This window comes from Pyrgilauda ruficollis, unplaced genomic scaffold, assembly GCF_017590135.1.
Source record: "Pyrgilauda ruficollis isolate IOZ18807 unplaced genomic scaffold, ASM1759013v1 scaffold732, whole genome shotgun sequence".
Lineage (NCBI taxonomy): Eukaryota > Metazoa > Chordata > Aves > Passeriformes > Passeridae > Pyrgilauda > Pyrgilauda ruficollis.
This window is the reverse complement of record NW_024529178.1, coordinates 1-19,433: the sequence shown is the minus strand read 5'-3', so window position 1 is coordinate 19,433 and position 19,433 is coordinate 1. Positions and strand designations below refer to the sequence as shown.

The window sequence follows — 19,433 nt, the reverse complement described above, 5'->3', positions numbered from 1 at the left end:
CACCACGCTGTAGTAATTGTCCTGCGAGCTTTGCAACCGGAACGGGACGTCTTTGTCTATCGAGCAGCGCACCTCGCCATTCTTCCCCGAGTCACGGTCCTCCACGTGCAAAAGGGCCACGACAGTTCCCGGCTGGGCGTCTTCCGAGATCTCGTTTAGTGCAGACCTCACGGAAATATCGGGTGCATTGTCGTTGATGTCTGTCACAGTGATCATGACTTTTGCAGTATCATAAAGAGCCCCACCATCATATGCCTGTAGGTCCAGCTCGTAGGTATCGCCTTCCTCAAAGTCCAGGCTTCGTCCCAGAGTGATTGCTCCCGTCTCAGAGTCCAGGTGGAATATCTGCGATGAACTCTTTTTTTTTTTTAAAGAGTATTTCACTTGCCCGTTCAGTCCCTCATCCTTGTCGGTGGCCGTGACGGTGACAAGTGTGGAGCCCACGGGCACGTCCTCGGGCACACGCACCGTGTACTCCGCCTGGCTGAACACGGGCGCGTTGTCGTTCGCGTCCAGCACCGTCACGCGGATCCGAGCCGTGCCCGTCCGTGCCGGATCGCCGCCGTCGCTCGCCCTCAGCACCAGCTCGTGAAACGCCGCCTCCTCCCGGTCCAGCGCCTTGGCCAGCACCAGCTCGGGACGCTGATCGCCGCCGGGGCCCGCCTGCACGGCCAGCGAGAAGTGCTCGTCGCCGCTCAGCTCGTAGTTCTGCAGGGAATTCCGGCCCGAGTCTGGGTCATGAGCTTCGGCCAGAGGAAACCGCGACCCCGGCGCTGTCGTCTCGCTCAGTCTCAGATCCGTATCTGCCTCTTGAAAGCTGGGTGCGTTGTCGTTTATATCCACACGCAGCTGCCCCCACGCCGCCTGCCACGCCGCCAGCAGGATGGCGCAGAGCAGAGCTCGCTGCCGCCGGCCCCAGCGCCTCCCCGCCGCGCACATCTCCGCCGCGGCACCGCAACACCGCGAACGGCTTCCCACCGCCGACCGCCGATCTGCCTCTCTGTCCTTCTCTGTCTCGCTGCTCCCGGCGGCTCTGCCACCAGCAGTCCCTCTGCTTGGCTGCAGATCGGTTCCGAACCTCGGAGTCGATCGCAGACCGCTCTGTCGTGCCAATTACCCGGCGATCTTGTGATCGAGCCGGTCCGCAGCGGGCGGGGCTGCAGCGCTCCGAGCTTCCTCCCGCTCCTCTTGGTCAACAGCGGCGCCCGCAGCCTCCGCCCGGCACTGCAGGCACCGAGCGCTGCTCAGCGCTGCGGTCCTGCCCGGCACACGGACAGCTCGCGAGGACCAGATATTTGCCGCGGAGACAATTTTCCCGTGCAGCGGTGACCTCCTGCACTGCATTTTCTCCAGTCGATCTCTGCTTTGATCCTTCAGGGGATCATGATCGCGAGGAATGTCGAGGCATTCTGTAGCGGTGGCGCTTCAACCGCAGGAGGTACTAGTAAGTTAGTAACGGAAATATATGTAAATTAAAAGCTCTAGATTACCATTAGTCTTACTCTGTTTGTTGAAAAATCTCTTCGGCAACCGGGAGATTGAAAACATTAGATGTGCACCCACACAAACCGATAACCTAATGAGCTACCAGGTTCATAAATATAAGCAGGAAGAGAACAATTGCATGCTACTTGAAGTGAGGAAGCTAATTGTTATATGATTATTATAGGCAAAAATAAAGATGCAGCTAGTACTCTCAAAGGGCAACTTGAAGGGACCAAGACTCAAATGTTTGAATCTCGCTATCCTCTGTTAATTTTTTTTTTTGTTTCCTTACTTTTTACCCATTTATACCTAATCAAGTAATTCTATAGCCACAGGAAAAATAATTCATCAGTAATCAACTTGTAAAGCTTTGAAGTGTATTAAGAAAGTATCACCGGAATAGTTTTTTAATCAGGTTGTTACAACATTTTCAAGGATAGAGTTGTAGAACAGTAGAAGAAAATTACAGTTCCCCACTCGAAACTCGGATGACGTGTAAAAAATGTACAAATGAGTTCAATTCACATGCCTGAACTGTCATTTGGCTAATCACCTTGATACTATCAGATATTCCTATTTCAGATGTCAGTCCTTGTAAAGACAAGCAATCCTTGTAAAATCCTGCTATTCTCCAAAAACTCGGCATCTCCATAAATCTCAAACCCTTAGGGTAAAGACAAAAGGAAAAAGAAAAACATCTGAAACAAACCTTTCTGCACTTTCACCTCTGTATGAAATAAATATTATGAGAGTAAAACAGGGAACTACAAGCCAGGATGCAAAAAGGAAGCCAGGCCACTACTGCATTACCCCCCCCAAAAGGAGTGACATTCTTTCACTCAGGTTGCAGAGCACAACATTCCACAAACTAACGTTTGTGTCCATTTGTGTCTATTTGAGTCCAATAGACAACCCCCTCCCCCCCCAAACACTTAATAAGCTTATATGTGTAAAGCTATAAACCAGTTATAAATGCACTCTTTCTGAATAAAATCAGGAGAGAAAAAAAGCTACAACCCTTGTCACAGGTTTTTGGGTTTTTTTCTGTCCAACTCCATCAAACAGAACCAGCGCTGCAAACGCATTTTAATTTATAGAGCACGAGTTTTTGAAGACAAAACGTCTTCAATTGAACTTGACTGTGTTACCAAGGAAGAAGGGGTGCTACTGCTAGCCTCCTGCTCTCAAAGGAAGGAGAATACCCCTTTCCTTAATTCAGTTTCTTAGGTAAGTTCCTTAATTCATGGAGACAGGTGTGTGCCTCCCGCAACAATATAACGGCGGAAAACAGGGGAACACTGCTCCAAGTTAAAAAGAGAGTTACAGTCAAAGTATCTCAGCTGAAACAGATGCGGATACCAAGGAAAGATCAAAACATCCCGCGGCGACATGGAGACACAAATGAGGCCTTCTAATGGACACCAGGCAGAGAATACAAGGGGAAAAATGACGATAATAGGAGACCCTCAATAAGAGAAGGAGCGCGCGGCAACCGTGCCAGCTGGCGAGTCTTCGGGCACCGGGCTTGACAGCGACAGAATCGTGATTTCCGGCGCGTTGTCATTCACATCCAGCACCTCCACCTCCACCACGGAGTGTGCCACCAAACCCCCTCCGTCCTTTGCCTCTACAGCCAAGCTATACGCTCGCGTGTCCTCAAAGTCCAAAGGCTCCTTCAGTGTGACAGTCCCACTCTCTCCATCGACCAAAAACTTTTGAATTGCCTTGGTCGGCGTTTTGCCGAAGCTGTAGGTGATGCGGGCGTTGGTGCCGGTGTCGGCGTCTGAGGCTGACAGGTTCATTACTGCTGAACCTGGTGGCAAGTCCTCTCGCAGCCTCACGCGGTAGCGATCCTGCTCGAATATGGGTGGGTTGTCATTGGCGTCCGTGACGTTGACCCGAATCTGGACAGTCCCGGACCTCACAGGGTCCCCGGCATCAACCGCTGTCAGCACCAGCTCAATGGAGCTCTGCTTCTCTCGGTCCAAGGCTCTCTCCAGAACTAATTCCGGTTTGCTTCCGTCCAGGCTGTCCTTCATGGCGAGAGAGAAGGACGGGTTGCTGGCGAGCTGGTAAGTCAGCAGCGAATTGCTGCCCACGTCTGGATCATGGGCCATCTCCAGCGGAAAACGTGTCCCGGTAATCGTCCATTCACCGATCTCGAGTTCCAGAGCTGACTTGCTGAAGGTCGGGGAGTTGTCGTTCATGTCTTTGATGTCCACATCGATGTGGAAAATGTTCAGCGGGTTGTGCACCAGCGCCTCGAAGCTGACCGAGCAGGTCGCCGACTCGCCGCACATCTCCTCCCGGTCCAGCCTCTCATTCACGTACAGGTTCCCGTTCTCCTCGTTCACCGTGAAGTATTGCTTCTCCTCGCTCAGCCGCAGCTTGCGCGCCGGCAGCTCGTCCGCGCTGAGCCCCAGGTCCCGCGCCAGCGGCCCCACGAGCGAGCCTCTGCCCAGCTCCTCGGGGATGGCGTAGCGGACCCGCTCGGCCGCCGCCCGGCCCCACACGCACAGCAGCACCGCGGCCAGCAGCGCTCGCCCGCCGCCCGGCCCGCGCCTCTGCCGCCGCCTCACCGCCATTCTCTGCCCGCAGCGCTCGCCGCGCTCCTGCCTCCTGCCGCTGCCCTGCCTCCCTTCCAGCCGCTCTCGCCGGCGACAACAGAGACCGCTCAAACGCAGCGAGCTCGGCGCGCCGCCTCTCTCCGCCTCTCGCCGCCGCTGCTGCTGCTGCTGTTGGCGGTGCCGCTGCCGCTGTGGCCGGCGCCGGGCGAGCGAGCAGCCTGCGGGGGCAGGACGCTGCGGCGGCGGCGGCGGCGGCTCCAGCGCCGCTCGGCGGCGGCCAACAGCGACACCCGGAGGCGCCGCCGCGCCACTGCAGCCGCCTTATTCATGTTCATTTCCAATGTGTGTACGGCACCTTCCCACTTAGGGGTACAATCCCTGTGCTGCTGCAGCAAGAAGAGACTGGCAAAATATGAATTTGCAATATCCAATTGCATCTCTTTTCCAAACCCTCTCTATCTCTGCATACCAAGCTTGCATATCTTTTCAATCTTTCCTGATATTTCATCTTTCTGCCCACAGATGAGACTGAGGCCCACACAAATGACTTCACATTACTCTGAAATGCTCAGGTCTGGTTCTGATTCTGGACAACAATTAACACTGAGGGAGAGATGTTAAGTTTAAAGGTAGTGGACCTCCACTCAGACCCATGTCACTGTACATACCTGCCAAAGGAAAGTAAAGCACAAGGCCATGCAGGCTCTGCAATGTGCACATCCCTGCACCCACTATGCTTTAATGTGGAGAAACCCTTGGTGGTCTTGGCGGACTGTTAAAACTTCAAGGCCTGTCCTAAGAATTGTTGCAATATTTCCCCTGCTTTGATTTGAAGTGCTTCTAGACAAAGGCCCTATCATCTGGTCAGTCCATCTAACAACAGCATGATCAACTGAAAATTTTACAGTGGTTTCTGATGATTGATACACAAATCCAAAACTCCATATGACCTTATTGAGGAAGATATCTTGGGTGTATGATCTTAAGTTTCTCTGCCTCAAATCTCTCTTAAAATCTCATGCCCAGAGAAACTGGAAACTCACTGAATCCCAGAGATTACACTGATTTCACAGGGTTGCTAGGTATCTTTTAACTGTACTGGGTGACTTTACCAAGCTCCAGATATTGCTTTTTTCAGAACAACAATGCTTCCTGGCACTTAATAACTCAAAGAAGCCAACCCAAAACCTCCCACTGCCCCACATGGTGCTGATTGCTTCTTACTGTGAGAAATCCAGGTCTGCACAGTGTAGAAAATCAGAGGAGAATGTAGTCCTGCAGTCCCCAAGAAATAAGAATAATCTCCAGGTTGGTGGGACTGGCCATCTGTGCTCTGCAACCTCTACTGTGCTCTGGAGCTTGGCAGAAGGGCTCCAGAGGTGATTGCTGCTATGGAATAAGGCTCCTTGGTCTTTTTTATGCTTGTTACCCACTTGGAGTCAGCAGTGGGTGAGGCTCTGTTCATGTTCTTCACGAGGCCTTTTTTGCAAAGCGGAAGCTCAAATCACTCCCTCATTTCTGAGTATTTAGAAAACACCAAAAACAAAAACAAAACAAAAAAAAAAAAAAACAACCCCAAAAAAAAAAAAAAAAAAAAAAAAAAAAAAAAACAAACCAAAAAAAACCAAACCCACACCCACAAAAAAAAAACCAACCAAACAAACAAAAAAAACACAAACCAAACCAAACCAAAAAAAACCCCAAAAAAAAAAAAAAAAAAAAAAAAACCAAAACAAAAAAAAACCCAAAAAACCAAAATGGGAGATAGGGGACTCCTGGAATACACAGGTGCATTCTCATTGCATTCTCATATCTCTGCCTTAGAAAAATGTTTTACAAGGCCCCTGAAAGTCACCAGTGTCTGAATGAGCGAGTGAGACTCTGAAGTCTTACTTTGGACTATATAGTAGTGGGTTCTGGTTTTGGAAAGGCACCAGTGCTTCCACAGGAATTATAAACCATTCTACCCATTTATAAATTATTCCACCCATATGCCATCATTCTCATTTCTTTAAAACCCTTTCTGGATTTCAGATTTGTTTATGACCTCATCATTAAAAAAAATACCGTGTGAGAGATAATGCATCATGATCACGCACATAAAGGAGATACAGCTGTTTGATCACCCCCATTCTCAGAAAAAATATAATTATTAGAAAGCACAGGAATGATAAATGGACAAACTAAAAGAGAGGTGGTCATCCAACAGTGATGTAGTCATCAAACCATTCACTTAGGGGAATCTCTTCCCCTCTTTTATCACACACACTCTTCCACAAAATTATGACTTACTCTAAGGGCATGTTTACCTCTGTTCACTCAGAACTAGAACTCAAGGGACTGCCACTCACATCTCCTGCCTTCCTCACCAGCTACAACGTGACTAAACAGACACTAAAGAAGAAGGCCTTGGCAAATGAAGCTTTGCCACTACTTGTAATTAAACATACATATGGAGAGGGGAAAGAAAAAACAATTGTATGAGCAAGCATGTATTAAGTGTGTTTTCAGAGAAACTCACCAGGAGGATGACTCAGTTTTAACTTTGGCTACAGAAATTCATGTCTGAGAGTACCTGGAAGTCACTGAAGTCTCCAGCTGCAAGTGATACCCTGAGGTCTTAGTCTGGAACACATAGTAAGAAACCCTGAATTTAAAGCTTTATCATGGGCCTCTTGGTCAAGCCAAGTTTTGTGAGAAAGTTGAACAGGATCTCTTTTACACTGTTTCTTCATCCTCACACATAGAATTTTGTCTTAGGTGACCAAAGTAAGTATTTCCTGAAAAAAACTCCACTCATAGCTTCTAATGCAAAAGCAGTGTCCAAATCCAGGGAAACAGAAGCATGACCATGCAGGGAAAAAATGCCTAGAAGGAAGTGTTGGTACAACCTTGAAGAAACTCTCCATTGCAACATTCCAGGGAGATATAATTTAGATAAAGAGGTTTCAGATAGGAATTAGAAACTTGCCAAAGCTGGGGAATAATTCCTCCAAGGAGCAGAGTGATGTGCAAGGGTCTTTTCCCAGGCTCCTCTATCAAAGAAAGTTGTGGTTACAAGGAGTCTCATTCAGCCCTTTCCTGGTTTATGCAATTTCACTCCGAGCCAAATAATTTATCCCAGAAAGCCACTGGGAGCTGCCATATTTATTTTCTGGAATCTCCCTGCTAGGCAGCATGGCTGTGTGGTGATGACCTCCCACTACAGGGGATACCTCTCATGCTTGCTCCTTGAGGCAGGGAGATCTTTTACCAAGAAGAGCTCTTTGGATGGGTCTAATTTGAGGCCTCCTAAAAGTGAAGCTGGACATGCATCAAACTTGGTTAAAAACATATTTCCACAACATCACATTAAGACACTTTTGATAATACTTCTGACAGAGATTCTTTAGACAATCCAAGTCATTCATTAATGACATCTAACCAGGCATCAACCTGCTAAAATGCAGAGCTATTGGACAAATGCTCTGTTACCAGGCCTGCCATTGCCTTTCAAAACAGGGAAACCAGGATCACAGACAAAAATGGCACACCATGAAATCAAACAAGTCCTCAGTCAAAACCACATCAAATCACTTAATTTCCTAGTAGGAATTCAGCCTCTTGCTCTGCATTCACAGTATTCAGTTGCACCATGGACAAATCCAACTACTTGGATTATTGTTATCTTATGTCACCTACAAGTGAAAAAGAAATGGACGTTGAAGTCCAGCAGTATTTTATGAAACCTGAAGTATATCAAAGTCTTTGTCTTGGCAGGTGTGAATAGAAACTGCTCCCGTAACCTGTTAATTTCAACAGATCTCCTATTCCAGGTCTGTCAGCCAAACTGAGACCCACATTTACAACATGAGAAGCAGCAAGGAAGGAATGACAAGAGCACAGAAGTGAAGAAATCATAGCTTAATATTTCAGGCTGTGTCAAATGTAGCAGGTACACAGGGAGGAGTGTCTAGTGTCAAGAGGCACAAGTAATTTCTTTGGAAAAGAAGAATAGAAAATGCAGAGGAGTTCAACAATGGGATTAATACAGTAAATAGGGGAAACTGAATGTTCCCACCACCCTTTTAAGCCTTTTAAACCACAGCCAAGCAAACCTGTCCTGTCTCTGTGCAGACAGAATGCTTTGGCAAGCTCAAATATCATGCAGGAGAGGAGCTACCTTTGAAGACAGACATCTTTGAAAGACATGTTTCCCACAGAACTTCTGCTATGGAGATCGAGGATCATAACACAGATGCATGCATCAGAATATAAAATGATCTAGTGGGTAGAAGCCACACGTGGCTCAGTTAAAATCTCAGTCTTCAAAGTCCACTCAAAGACATCATCATTCTTTATCAGCACATGGGCATTTCAGAAGACACGTGACTCTGCAAAAATTAATGCATAGTTTATGTCTACATCCTAGGACCAGCATTCTCAGGAAGAGCCCTATCAGACATAGGAGAGAATTAAATTAGTAAGTTTGTTGCAAATACTTCAAATGAAAAGTGAATTTCTAGCAGAAATACCCTCTCATCCTTTTCTTTCCAAGCATTCTGCAAAATCCTATTTAAACCACTTTTGACATCTCTGATGGTGATTCTCTAAGCAATAAAAATCCCTCATTCACAGCACATACCCATGCATCATTTCTCTAAATGCAGAGTTACTGGACAAATGCTCTATGATCAGAGAACTACCATTGCCTTTAGAAACAGAGAAACCAGGACTGCAGAAAAGATGGCACAGGCCTTGGTACTATGCACAGTTTCAAACCATTGCTCAGGTAAAACTGCATTGATTCACCTTTTTCCTTGGTATGATGCCAGCCTCTGTCCTCCTTGTTCTGCATTCACAGCCTTTACTCACACAATACATAACACCAACAGTTACTCATTAAAAAAAAAAAAAAAAAGAGTCATTAATAACATCTGAAGGTTGGCCAAGGCTGAGAAAAGAATAATTCAACCATGATGAAATTCTACATCCAGACACAGAAGTACATAATAGCTGGAAAAATGATGCTTCATGTGGCAGTCCTTACACACAGAATTTCTGAAGGAAATTTTTACTTCCCTGGGTATTGTTTGCAGATAAATTCATCAGAGGACTGAGTTCCCCTTTCTGGATGCAGGAAAAGGGCACCTGGTGTAAGTGGCAAGGCCTTGGCAATCACCACGACATGAAGAGACACCCAGCCAGGTGGAACATCCAGCTGTCTCTTCCTGCTTTAGGCCACTCCCTGACTGATCTTGCACTGAATGCTCACCATGAATGTGCAACAAGCAAGAGCACTGATTCTGCTAACATCAGAACAGACACATTATCAGGATACAAAACAGGTCCACCTATACCTCATGATCACGGTCAAGGCAGAATTCAGCTATCAGTCACTGGGAAGAACATGCAATAGGAATGCAAACTGATGAACCCACTTGTCCACATTTCACCCTGCCCAAGAACCACACAACACCAAAAGTGCCTTTGCAAACAGACATCTCTGAAAAAAGTTGTGTGCACATCTTCTCCTTATGTAAGAATGAAGGTCAAAGCATTAACACATGAAAGACATTTCTCCTCTTTAACACTACTCAAAGAAACATAAAATGTTCTCAAGTTCACAAGAGATGTACAGATCTGATAAAAACCAAGAGAAAAAAAGGATCAGCTCAAAGATACCTTCAGCACGAGGGTAACTTGGCAACAACGTCAACAGATCGGACCAGATCCTATCATATATCACGGTCTACAGTTGGAATCTCCCAAGAAACAGCGCAGGAGACTAGCACCCACAGAAATCTAGTAATCACCTCAAACTCTTCAAGGATATAGCACAGGCATTGAGTGGGGAACTAACAATTCTTTTCCTCCTCCTAAAGCTGACATTGTGACATTTTCCAACTTTATCATTAACCTGTTAGTTAAATACATCCCATCAAGCTGCAAACAAATACAAAGACAAACCTAATGCTCTCAGTACTTGCTGGCCTCAGTAAAGTAGAGACTCACATTGCCTGATAATACAGATGGAAAATTCCTTCAAAACCTGCACTTTTTTTTTACCCTCATAATACGCAAGCAGATTGGCCACATGCACTTCAAAGAAGAAAGATCAGGATTGCAAAGGCAAAGGGGAATCTGTACTCCAGGACAGACCACGGAGGTAACCAGCATGAAACACAGCAATGAACAAGAAACACCAGATATGAACCTCCAGTCGGCAACACACTCACTTGAAACGTAAACTTTAAGGAATTTAGAAATTTTAGAAGAGCTAAAATTTTAGTTATAGGTAAGCTTTATCGGAGTTAATTAAAATAAATAGGTAGGCCTTGCTGAAGATAAGAGTTAGTAGTTAACTAATAAGTGATTGCTTGTCAACACAATGTTTGGTTAGCTGGGTTTATAATGAAGAATATAGAAACTGAAAAATAGCTTTTAGGAACATAAGACAATTGTGAGCCTCCTTTGCTTTCAAAGCAATTGAAGACAAAGAATGGGAGTTCTGCCAAGGGTTCATATGTCATATTTGCATTGAAAAGTTAGAACGGTCACAACGAGGAAGACTACAGTTACTTCATCATTTGGGACCTCTCCCAATGAAAGGGACCACCGACCTATTTCAAGGAACAAACTACACATGCTTAATAGATTTTGAACTAATTCGCATACGAAGTGGGGAATGAGATATACCAAAATTATGAATATGTATTTGTATTTTGGGTATTCAACACTTGCATAGATAAAAGAACTCTGTAAATCACCTGTGAAATGGCGGTGTGCATTTGGGAGCTATCCCACACGCTGCCCGGCGCCGCAATAAACATACACTTTCTAACTTTAAAGTGTTAGAGAGTGTTTGTCTGTCACAGCTGGGTATCGGTATTAGATCAATATCTATATTTTAGTAAATGACACTGCTCCTGCCCCAAGCCAGCCGCTACGTGTAAGCCTGGGGAGTGAAACAGGGTCCACCTCTTCTCCACTTAGAACACAGTATGGTTCAAAGTAACTTACCGGTGCAGCGGCTGGGTCAAGGGGGAGAGCGCCACCGTCACGTTGTACTCCGACACCTGCTCCCGGTCCAGCTCTCTCGCTGTCACCACACGGTAGTAGTCTTCATAGGACTTCTCCAGCCGGAACGGAACGTCTTTGTCTATCGAGCAGTGCACCTCGCCGTTCGTCCCCGAGTCCCGGTCCCGCACTTGCAGTAGGGCCACAACAGATCCTGGCTGGGTGTCCTCCGGTATGTCCTTCAGCTTTGATGATACTGTCAGTTCGGGGACATTGTCGTTCACATCTGTCACTGTGATTGTGACTTTTGCAGTGTCGAAAAGAGCTCCACTGTCATGTGCCTGCACCTCCAGTTGATACAAATCGTCTTCCTCAAAATCGAGGATCATCGACAGTTTGAGCGCTCCGGTTTCAGTATCCATATGGAAAATATCTGATTCCATGTCTGTCACTTTCTTCATAGAATACTTCACTTGCCCGTATAAGCCGTCGTCATCGTCGGTGGCCGTGACGGTGACGAGGACAGAGCCCACGGGCACGTCCTCGGGCACACGCACCGTGTACTCCGCCTGGCTGAACACGGGCGCGTTGTCGTTCGCGTCCAGCACCGTCACGCGGATCCGAGCCGTGCCCGTCCGTGCCGGATCGCCGCCGTCGCTCGCCCTCAGCACCAGCTCGTGAAACGCCGCCTCCTCCCGGTCCAGCGCCTTGGCCAGCACCAGCTCGGGACGCTGATCGCCGCCGGGGCCCGCCTGCACGGCCAGCGAGAAGTGCTCGTCGCCGCTCAGCTCGTAGCTCTGCAGCGAATTACGGCCCGTATCGGGGTCATGTGCCCTGGGAAGTGGAAATCTCGCCCCCGAGGCTATAATCTCGCTAATTCTCAGCTCTGTTTCTGCCTCTCTGAAGCTCGGAGCATTGTCGTTAATGTCCGTGATTTCTACTTCGATTCCGTAAACCTGCATCTGTCCCTCCACTATCAGCTCACAGCGCAGCACGCATTTCTCCACCAGCCGGCACAGCTGCTCTCTGTCGATCCTCGCAGCTGTTACTAAATGTCCCGTCTTTCCGTGCAGAGAAAAGTATTGTGTCCTACCTCTTTCTGTGATGTGGACGCCGCGGTCGCTGATCTCCGGCAGGTGCAGCCCCAGGTCCTTGGTCACGTCGCCCACGAAGGAGCCCTTGGGCATCTCCTCGGGCACCGAGTAGCGCAGCTGCCCCCACGCCGCCTGCCACGCCGCCAGCAGGACGGCGCAGAGCAGAGCTCGCTGCCGCCGGCCCCAGCGCCTCCCCGCCGCGCACATCTCCGCCGCGGCTCCGCCGGCACCGCAAACACTGTCGCTGCTGTCGCCGGTCACTCCGCTGATCTCTCTACCGCTCTGCTTTCCACTCCCTTCTTCCGCAGCACCGATCCACACCACGGGGACGATCGGAGACCGGTAGCCGAGCCTCATAGGGAGCGAGCGATCGAGCGGGTCGGCAGCGGGCGGGGCTGCAGCGCTCCGAGTTTCCTCCCGCTCCTCTCGGTCAACAGCGGCGCCCGCAGCCTCCGCCCGGCACTGCAGGCACCGAGCGCTGCCGAGCAGCGGGCAGATGCTCCTTCCCACGGGCGGCAAGGAGACATTCGCTGCACACACCTCCTGCTTTTGTCTAGCCGATCTCCTCTTTTATGCTCTAACACATCACGACCGTGAGGAAAGCAGAGGTCTCTCGTGAGCGGGACCCTTTAAACTCACAAGAAAATATAATATGCTATCGGCGATATAGGTAAAGCAAATATCTTCTTTTATCTTATTAGTCTGAAAACGAGTTGAAGCCGTGCTTCTTGTGTGACTGGTAGGACAACAGCAAAACAAATGAGGCTCACAAATACACAGCGCTATGATCAAACACACAACTCTGCCCGCAGGAGTAGCGGAGATATCAAGCTTATTAATCTGATGGCAGGAACTTTCCTTCCTACAGGAGACAGTCTAAATTAACTACTACACTATGAGTGACTAAGAAGAGGCGTTTAAAGTCGGAAGAGGGTGGGGTCTAACACATCCCCTTACAACTGCCATGAAGTTTGATTGCTCAGGCACCTGCCAGGATGTCTGCCTATAAGACATTAATGGGAGCAGAGGACAAGAGGAGAACCCCTGGACACTCAAAGATCATTATCTCCCACTCCCCGATTTCAGACTGTAGGTCCCAGGAGAACTTTTCGCTGACTGTACTACAACTAACACGGGATCCGGAAATATCTCCAGTGAACCTTGCCAGAATAATCTAAATTAATCCACACTTACATTTAATAAGTCGTTCTGTAGCAACAAGAAAGTGCTTTCATTTTCTCTGAACTCAAGATGCAAGGAACTGGAGCTTGTTAGTAAAGTGTTAGTCCTTTGTTATTCACTTTGGCAAGCCATATTTTCAACAAAATACTGTAGAATAGTAGGAGACGAGCTGGATGCCTTAAACACTTGAAACCATGGATAATTATACAAATGGACTTGATTCAAGTACTTAAATAGTTATTTTGGCAGATCCCTTTGACATTTGATAGAAGCGTTCCCGATCGCACTGGTCTATCCTTGTAAAAACCCATGTAAGAACTATTGAGAATAAACGGAGGACAATTTAAATAAGGTACAAAGTATCCTCTCTTTCTGTAAAAAGCAGAGGAAAAAAAAAAAACTAGCTCTATTTTTTTTTCCTTGACATTTTCTACACTTTCACTTGCGAATGAAAGAAAGATCAGGAATGTAAAAAAAGATTGAAGTACCACACACTATGGAAAAACACTGTTAACAACAGCTAAATGCTCCTGCGACTATTCCCACTCCTGTCATTTCCATAGCAGAATTCCCACTGAATTAGCGACATTCTCGTCTTTCACCACTGGTGGATTGCCTGACACTTCCATTCATCGAATCCCACTCTCAGATTGCCTTTAAGAACACAAAAATGAAAAGGAAGAATTAGCAAAACGGTTTGTATCCTGCCATCCATCAGCATCCCTGAGTGCATTATATAGAAAAAAAAAAATCGATTAGGAAAGAAAAGCCCCAGCATCAAGTACCAATTTTTCCCAAATCCGTCATACAGATTCGGCACATTAGTAAGGATTCTCCTTTACCGTTACTACTAATACAAATTCAATGCAACATGAAAGTTCTAGACAACAACTCCCACTAAAATATGAAACAGATACAATCGAAAAACCAATAACTGCCACCACTAAATGCTTATTCTTCAAGGGAGCAGTGGCCTAGCTTCATCATCCCGTCACGCAGAGACATAGCAGCAAACTTCGCTCATATAATGCGGGGGAAATAAGAGGAAAAAAAGACAACGCTTCGAATTGCCTCAAGGACAACAACGGCAACATGCAGATTTACAGACCTGCGGTGCACCGGGATTGGCGGGCGGCTCTCCCGCGACGACGTCGCTGCCGTTCGGGCTCGGCTTCTCCAAGGGCTCCCCACCCAACAGCTCCTCCGCCGACAGGATGGGCACCGGCGGCGGCGGCCAAGCGGCCTCGGGCACGGCGCGGGCCGGCGCCGCCACGCACAGGTTGTAGGAGTAGGGCAAGGTGCCCTCGCAGAAGTCGGCCGGGAAGGCGGCGCCGGCCAGCGAGAAGCGCTGCGCGCCCAGGCAGCGCAGCACGGCGGGCGGCCCGGCCCGGCGCAGCCGCGCCAGCACGGCCAGCGCCACGCTCAGCACCAAGAGCGCCGACAGCAGCGCCAGCGCCAGCACCAGGTAGAACTGCAGCTCGGCCGCCGCCGCCGCCTCGGCGCCCGCCGGCCGCTCGCTCAGCTCCGGCAGCGCCTCCTGCAAGCTCTCGGCCAGCACCACGTGCAGCGTGGCCGTGGCCGAGAGCGCCGGCTGCCCGTGGTCCTTCACCACGGCCACCACGCGCTGCTTGGCCGCGTCCCGCTCGGACACGGCGCGCGCCGTGCGCACCTCGCCGCTGTGCAGCCCCACGCGGAACAGCGCCGGCTCCGACGCCGGCACCAGCTCGTAGGACAGCCACGCGTTGCGCCCCGCGTCCGCGTCCACCGCCACCACCTTGGCCACCAGGTACCCGGCCTCGGCCGAACGCGGAACCACCTCGAAAGGAGTCGCCGCCGCTCCCGGAGCCTCTCCCGGCGCCGCAGCGGCTCCGCCTCCCGCCGCTGCCGGCCACAGCACCCGGGGCGCGTTGTCGTTGCGGTCCAGCACGAAGACGCGCACCGTGGCCGTGGAGCTGCGCGCCGGCGAGCCGCCGTCCTGCGCCCGCACGGCCACCGTGAACTCGCGGCACTGCTCGTAGTCCAGGGAGCGCTGCGCGTACAGCGCGCCGCTCCGCGCCTCCACCGACACGAGCGGCGCCGCGCCCGCCGCGCCCGCGCTGCCGCCCGCCAGCCAGTAGCTCACGCGCCCGTTGGCGCCCGCGTCCGCGTCCCGCGCCTGCACGCGCAGCACCAGCGCGCCCGCCGCGTTGTTCTCCGCCACGTACGCGCTGTACGCCGCCTCCTCGAACACCGGCGCGTTGTCGTTCACGTCCGACACCTCCAGCACCAGCTCCGTGCTGCTCCACAGCGCCGGCCTGCCCCGGTCCCGGGCCACCACCGTCACGCGGTGCTCGGACGCCTGCTCGCGGTCCAGCGCGCTCGCCGTCACCACCTTGTACGAGCCGCCCGACGACGCCACGATCGACAGCGGCGCCTCTCCCGACAGCTCGCACGACACCTGACCGTTCTCGCCGGAGTCTCGGTCCCGCACTTTTAGCAGGGCCACCACAGTGCCCACCGGCGCGTCCTCAGGCACTGGGCTTGACAGCAACAGAATCGTGATCTCGGGCGAGTTGTCATTCACATCCAGGACCTCCACCTCCACCTTGCAGTGTGCTGCCAAACCCCCTCCGTCCTTCGCCTCCACAGCTAGGTTATACACGCTCGTCTCCTCAAAGTCCAAAGACTCCTGCAGCGTGATAGACCCACTTTCTGCATCTATCACGAACTTCTGAAGTGCCTTGATTGTCATTTCCCCGAAGCTGTAGGTGATGCGGGCGTTGATGCTGGCATCGGCGTCTGAGGCTGACAGGTTCACTACTGCCGAACCCGGTGGTGCGTCCTCTCGCAGACTCACACGGTACCGGTCCTGTTCGAATATGGGTCTGTTGTCATTGGCGTCCATCACGTTGACCCGAATCTGGACAGTCCCGGACCTCACAGGGTCCCCGGCATCAACTGCTGTCAGAACCAACTCAAAGAAGCTCTGCTTCTCTCGGTCCAAGGCTCTCTCCAGAATTATTTCCGGCTTGCTTCCGTCCGGGCTGTCCTTCATGGCGAGAGAGAAGGACGGGTTGCTGGTGAGCTCGTAAGTCAGCAGCGAATTGCTTCCCACGTCTGCGTCATGAGCCCCCTCAAGTGGAAAAGCAGTCCCAGGAGGAATCCATTCACTGATCTCGAGGTCCAGAGTAGCCTTCCTGAAGGTTGGGGCGTTGTCATTCACATCCTCGATAACCACCTCGACGTGGAAAATATTCAGCGGGTTGTGCACCAGCGCCTCGAAGCTGACCGAGCAGGTCGCCGACTCGCCGCACATCTCCTCCCGGTCCAGCCTCTCATTCACGTACAGGTTCCCGTTCTCCTCGTTCACCGTGAAGTATTGCTTCTCCTCGCTCAGCCGCAGCTTGCGCGCCGGCAGCTCGTCCGCTCTGAGCCCCAGGTCCCGCGCCAGCGGCCCCACGAGCGAGCCTCTGCCCAGCTCCTCGGGGATGGCGTAGCGGAGCCGCTCGGCCGCCGCCCGGCCCCACACGCACAGCAGCACCGCGGCCAGCAGCGCTCGCCCGCCGCCCGGCCCGCGCCTCTGCCGCCGCCTCACCGCCATTCTCTGCCCGCAGCGCTCGCCGCGCTCCTGCCTCCTGCCGCTGCCCTGCCTCCCTTCCAGCCGCTCTCGCCGGCGACAACTCAAGGGGGCCCGGCTTTGGGCGGGGCTCAGCGGCTGCACCGGCCCCGGGGTCTCTCCCGACTGCAAACACAGCGCCGCAGCTCCTGCTGAATTCCACTCCGAGGCGCTTCTATCTGAGATGTGCTGTCGGGTGCTTTCAGGGCATTCTTTTGAGTCACAGTGAACAGTCGGAAGCAAATATTCATGGCAGGGGAGTAAAGAATGAAATTCAGCCACTCTTAATATAAAAGTCACGGGCGATTAACACCAGCAATAACCGATAATATAGGGAAGACTTCAAAAGCTTTTTCACACTTGTCTTGAATTTTCCTTTCATTATCTGGGATTAATTACTTTGAGATATAGATCAGCCTAAAGCAATGTAAGCTTCCCCTATGCCAAGACAGCAGAATAACATTTACTCTTTTCTTTCAGACTCATTAAACTTGCTTCAGCTGCATCTCCACATCCGAGCACCTGGCAATGGAAAGTTCAACGCAATGCTGAGTCCCTCAAAGAGCCAAACGATATTTTCAGTTTCCAGTTTAAACTTTTCTCTAAAGGCCATTTAACCACAGCTCTGACATGAGCAGGAACACTTTCATCTAGACTTGAACGTTGGAAACATGTCCAAAATTTCTCGGGTCAATATCTTCCATTTTCACACAACTCATACTAAGAAGCTTTCTCCTAATCAAAGCTTCCCTTCTTTTAGTGGAAAACAACAGTCTGCTGTCCTCTGATCACTAGATCTCGTACAAACACCCTGTCTTTCCTACAAGTGCGTTTATAAATAATTTCAAAAGTCTACACAGAGGTATCATTTCTCTGTGCTTGAACACCTAAACTCCTTCACTCCTTCTGCACTGAAAACAACACTCAGGCCACTTCCTTCTGGGAATTCTAGCACATCCATTGGGATATTGGCCCAATACCTGCATGCAGTCAATGCCCTCACAGAAAGAGTTTAGGGGGGAGGAAGAATCTCCCTTGAAGTGCTGGGCAGAGTGCTTGTCATGCAGTGCAGGACACAATTCCAGCAGCAGGTGCCCACTGGCAGCTCATGTCCCACCTTATCACCCACCAATAACACAAAGCACTTCTCTGCAAAGCTGTTCCCTGTCCCCCACTCTCTGTTTAATCTGGGGATTGCCCCACCCCAGCTGCAGCACCTTGCACTTTGATCCACTCCATCATGGTTGCAAGGGGCCACTTCTCCAGCCCATCCCTGGCTGCCACCTCTGCCCTCCCGTGAATCAACTCCAGTCGGAGCCAGCTGCAAACTGCCTGAAGGTGCCCTCAATCCCACGGGCCAGGAAGGTGCTGAACAGAACTGGGCCCAGTCAGGGCCCTTGAGGGACAGCACCAGTCACTGCTTCCCACCTGGACATGGAGCCACTGTCTATAACTCTCTGGAGGTGACTCTCCAGCCTCTTCCTCAGCCATTTCACAGCCTCCAGGTGATTGCCCAGCATGTTCCCCTGGGTGATGGCCTGGGGGACACTGCACACGTTCTCCCACTGGCCCCTGGTCTGTGCGTGGAACCTTGGCTGGGCTGGGTGGCTGCTCTGCACTTTGACAGCTGCAGCAGAGATGATTCTGCATTATCACAACATAGACAAAATGTTCCTGGGTGAGCAGACATGGTCATGAAACCCTTCCTCTGTACAGCTGTAAACACCACAGGTGTGTGTGGGAACTGCACCTGCACTCGGGCAGCTGGGACAGAGGAGACCTTCCAGTGAGATCAGACACCCTGAGGTTCAGCTCATGACCACAAGCAATGCAAGAGTTAGAAACACGTGGAAATGGACAGATGCAATAACATTCCGTAGGTCTCCCTTGCTCTACAGAAGGAACTCAAATCACACTGGATTCCATCAGGCACAGCCTGGGGTTATCTATGACATGTGACAAGCAAGGCAATGACCGAGTTCTTCTCCAGCCTCACACACAGAGCTCCCCTGTCTGCTTTTTCTTCCATGCCAGGCCACTGTGAGGTTTTGCTTGTGGCCATCTCCTCACTGCTCAAATCTGTCATGAGAGGATAATGCACTGCAGCCACACCCAGAAGGGAGGTGCAATTGTCTGCTCACCACCATTATGATAAGGAACTGAAGGATTCTAGAGCACACAAATGATAAACAACCCTAGTGAAAGATCAGCAGTCATCCAGTGGAGAATGGCTCATGAAACCATTGGCTTTGAAGGAATCCCTTCCTCTTCTTTATCACATGCTCTTTTCCACAGAGATGCAACATTTGCTAAAGTCATATTTACATCTGTTTCTCCAACAGGAGAAAAAACCGAAAACCTGCAGAAAACCCCAAAACATGAATTACATAAGGTAAGGAAGCACTAGAAGACAACAAGTAGTCAGAGATACTCACAGTGAAATCTTCTAGGACTTTACTTCAGGCTTTTAAAACTATCCCCGACAGCACCTGGAAGTCACTGAGGTCTCAA

The 19,433-nt window shown here is 50.4% G+C and overlaps 3 protein-coding genes across 3 annotated transcripts; all 3 read right to left on the bottom strand.

Annotated features, from left to right (window-relative positions):
• Positions 1–6: 6 nt before the first annotated feature.
• On the bottom strand, positions 7–4,339 carry LOC121363595 (protocadherin gamma-B1-like; the record flags this gene model as incomplete). Its single annotated transcript, XM_041486034.1, has 3 exons — positions 2,971–4,339; positions 1,118–1,258; positions 7–1,033 (listed from the first exon to the last, which is right to left on the bottom strand). Coding segments are annotated over exons 1-3 (2,268 nt in total), but the record flags the coding sequence as incomplete, so codon positions are not given.
• Positions 4,340–11,050: 6,711 nt separating this feature from the next.
• Positions 11,051–12,357, bottom strand: LOC121363594 (protocadherin gamma-A10-like). The gene has a single exon (XM_041486033.1). It carries the CDS (start codon positions 12,350–12,352, stop codon positions 11,051–11,053), a length of 1,302 nt encoding a protein of 433 aa, XP_041341967.1. The 5' UTR covers positions 12,353–12,357.
• A 2,042-nt stretch (positions 12,358–14,399) lies between these two features.
• Positions 14,400–16,977, bottom strand: LOC121363596 (protocadherin gamma-B5-like). Its single transcript, XM_041486035.1, has one exon. It carries the CDS (start codon positions 16,905–16,907, stop codon positions 14,400–14,402), a length of 2,508 nt encoding a protein of 835 aa, XP_041341969.1. The 5' UTR covers positions 16,908–16,977.
• Between the last annotated feature and the right edge of the window lie 2,456 nt (positions 16,978–19,433).

Excerpts from the sequence above, each read along its gene's own strand:
- LOC121363594 (XM_041486033.1), bottom strand. The coding sequence starts at position 12,352 with ATGTGCGCGGCGGGGAGGCGCTGGGGCCGGCGGCAGCGAGCTCTGCTC.
- LOC121363596 (XM_041486035.1), bottom strand. The coding sequence starts at position 16,907 with ATGGCGGTGAGGCGGCGGCAGAGGCGCGGGCCGGGCGGCGGGCGAGCG.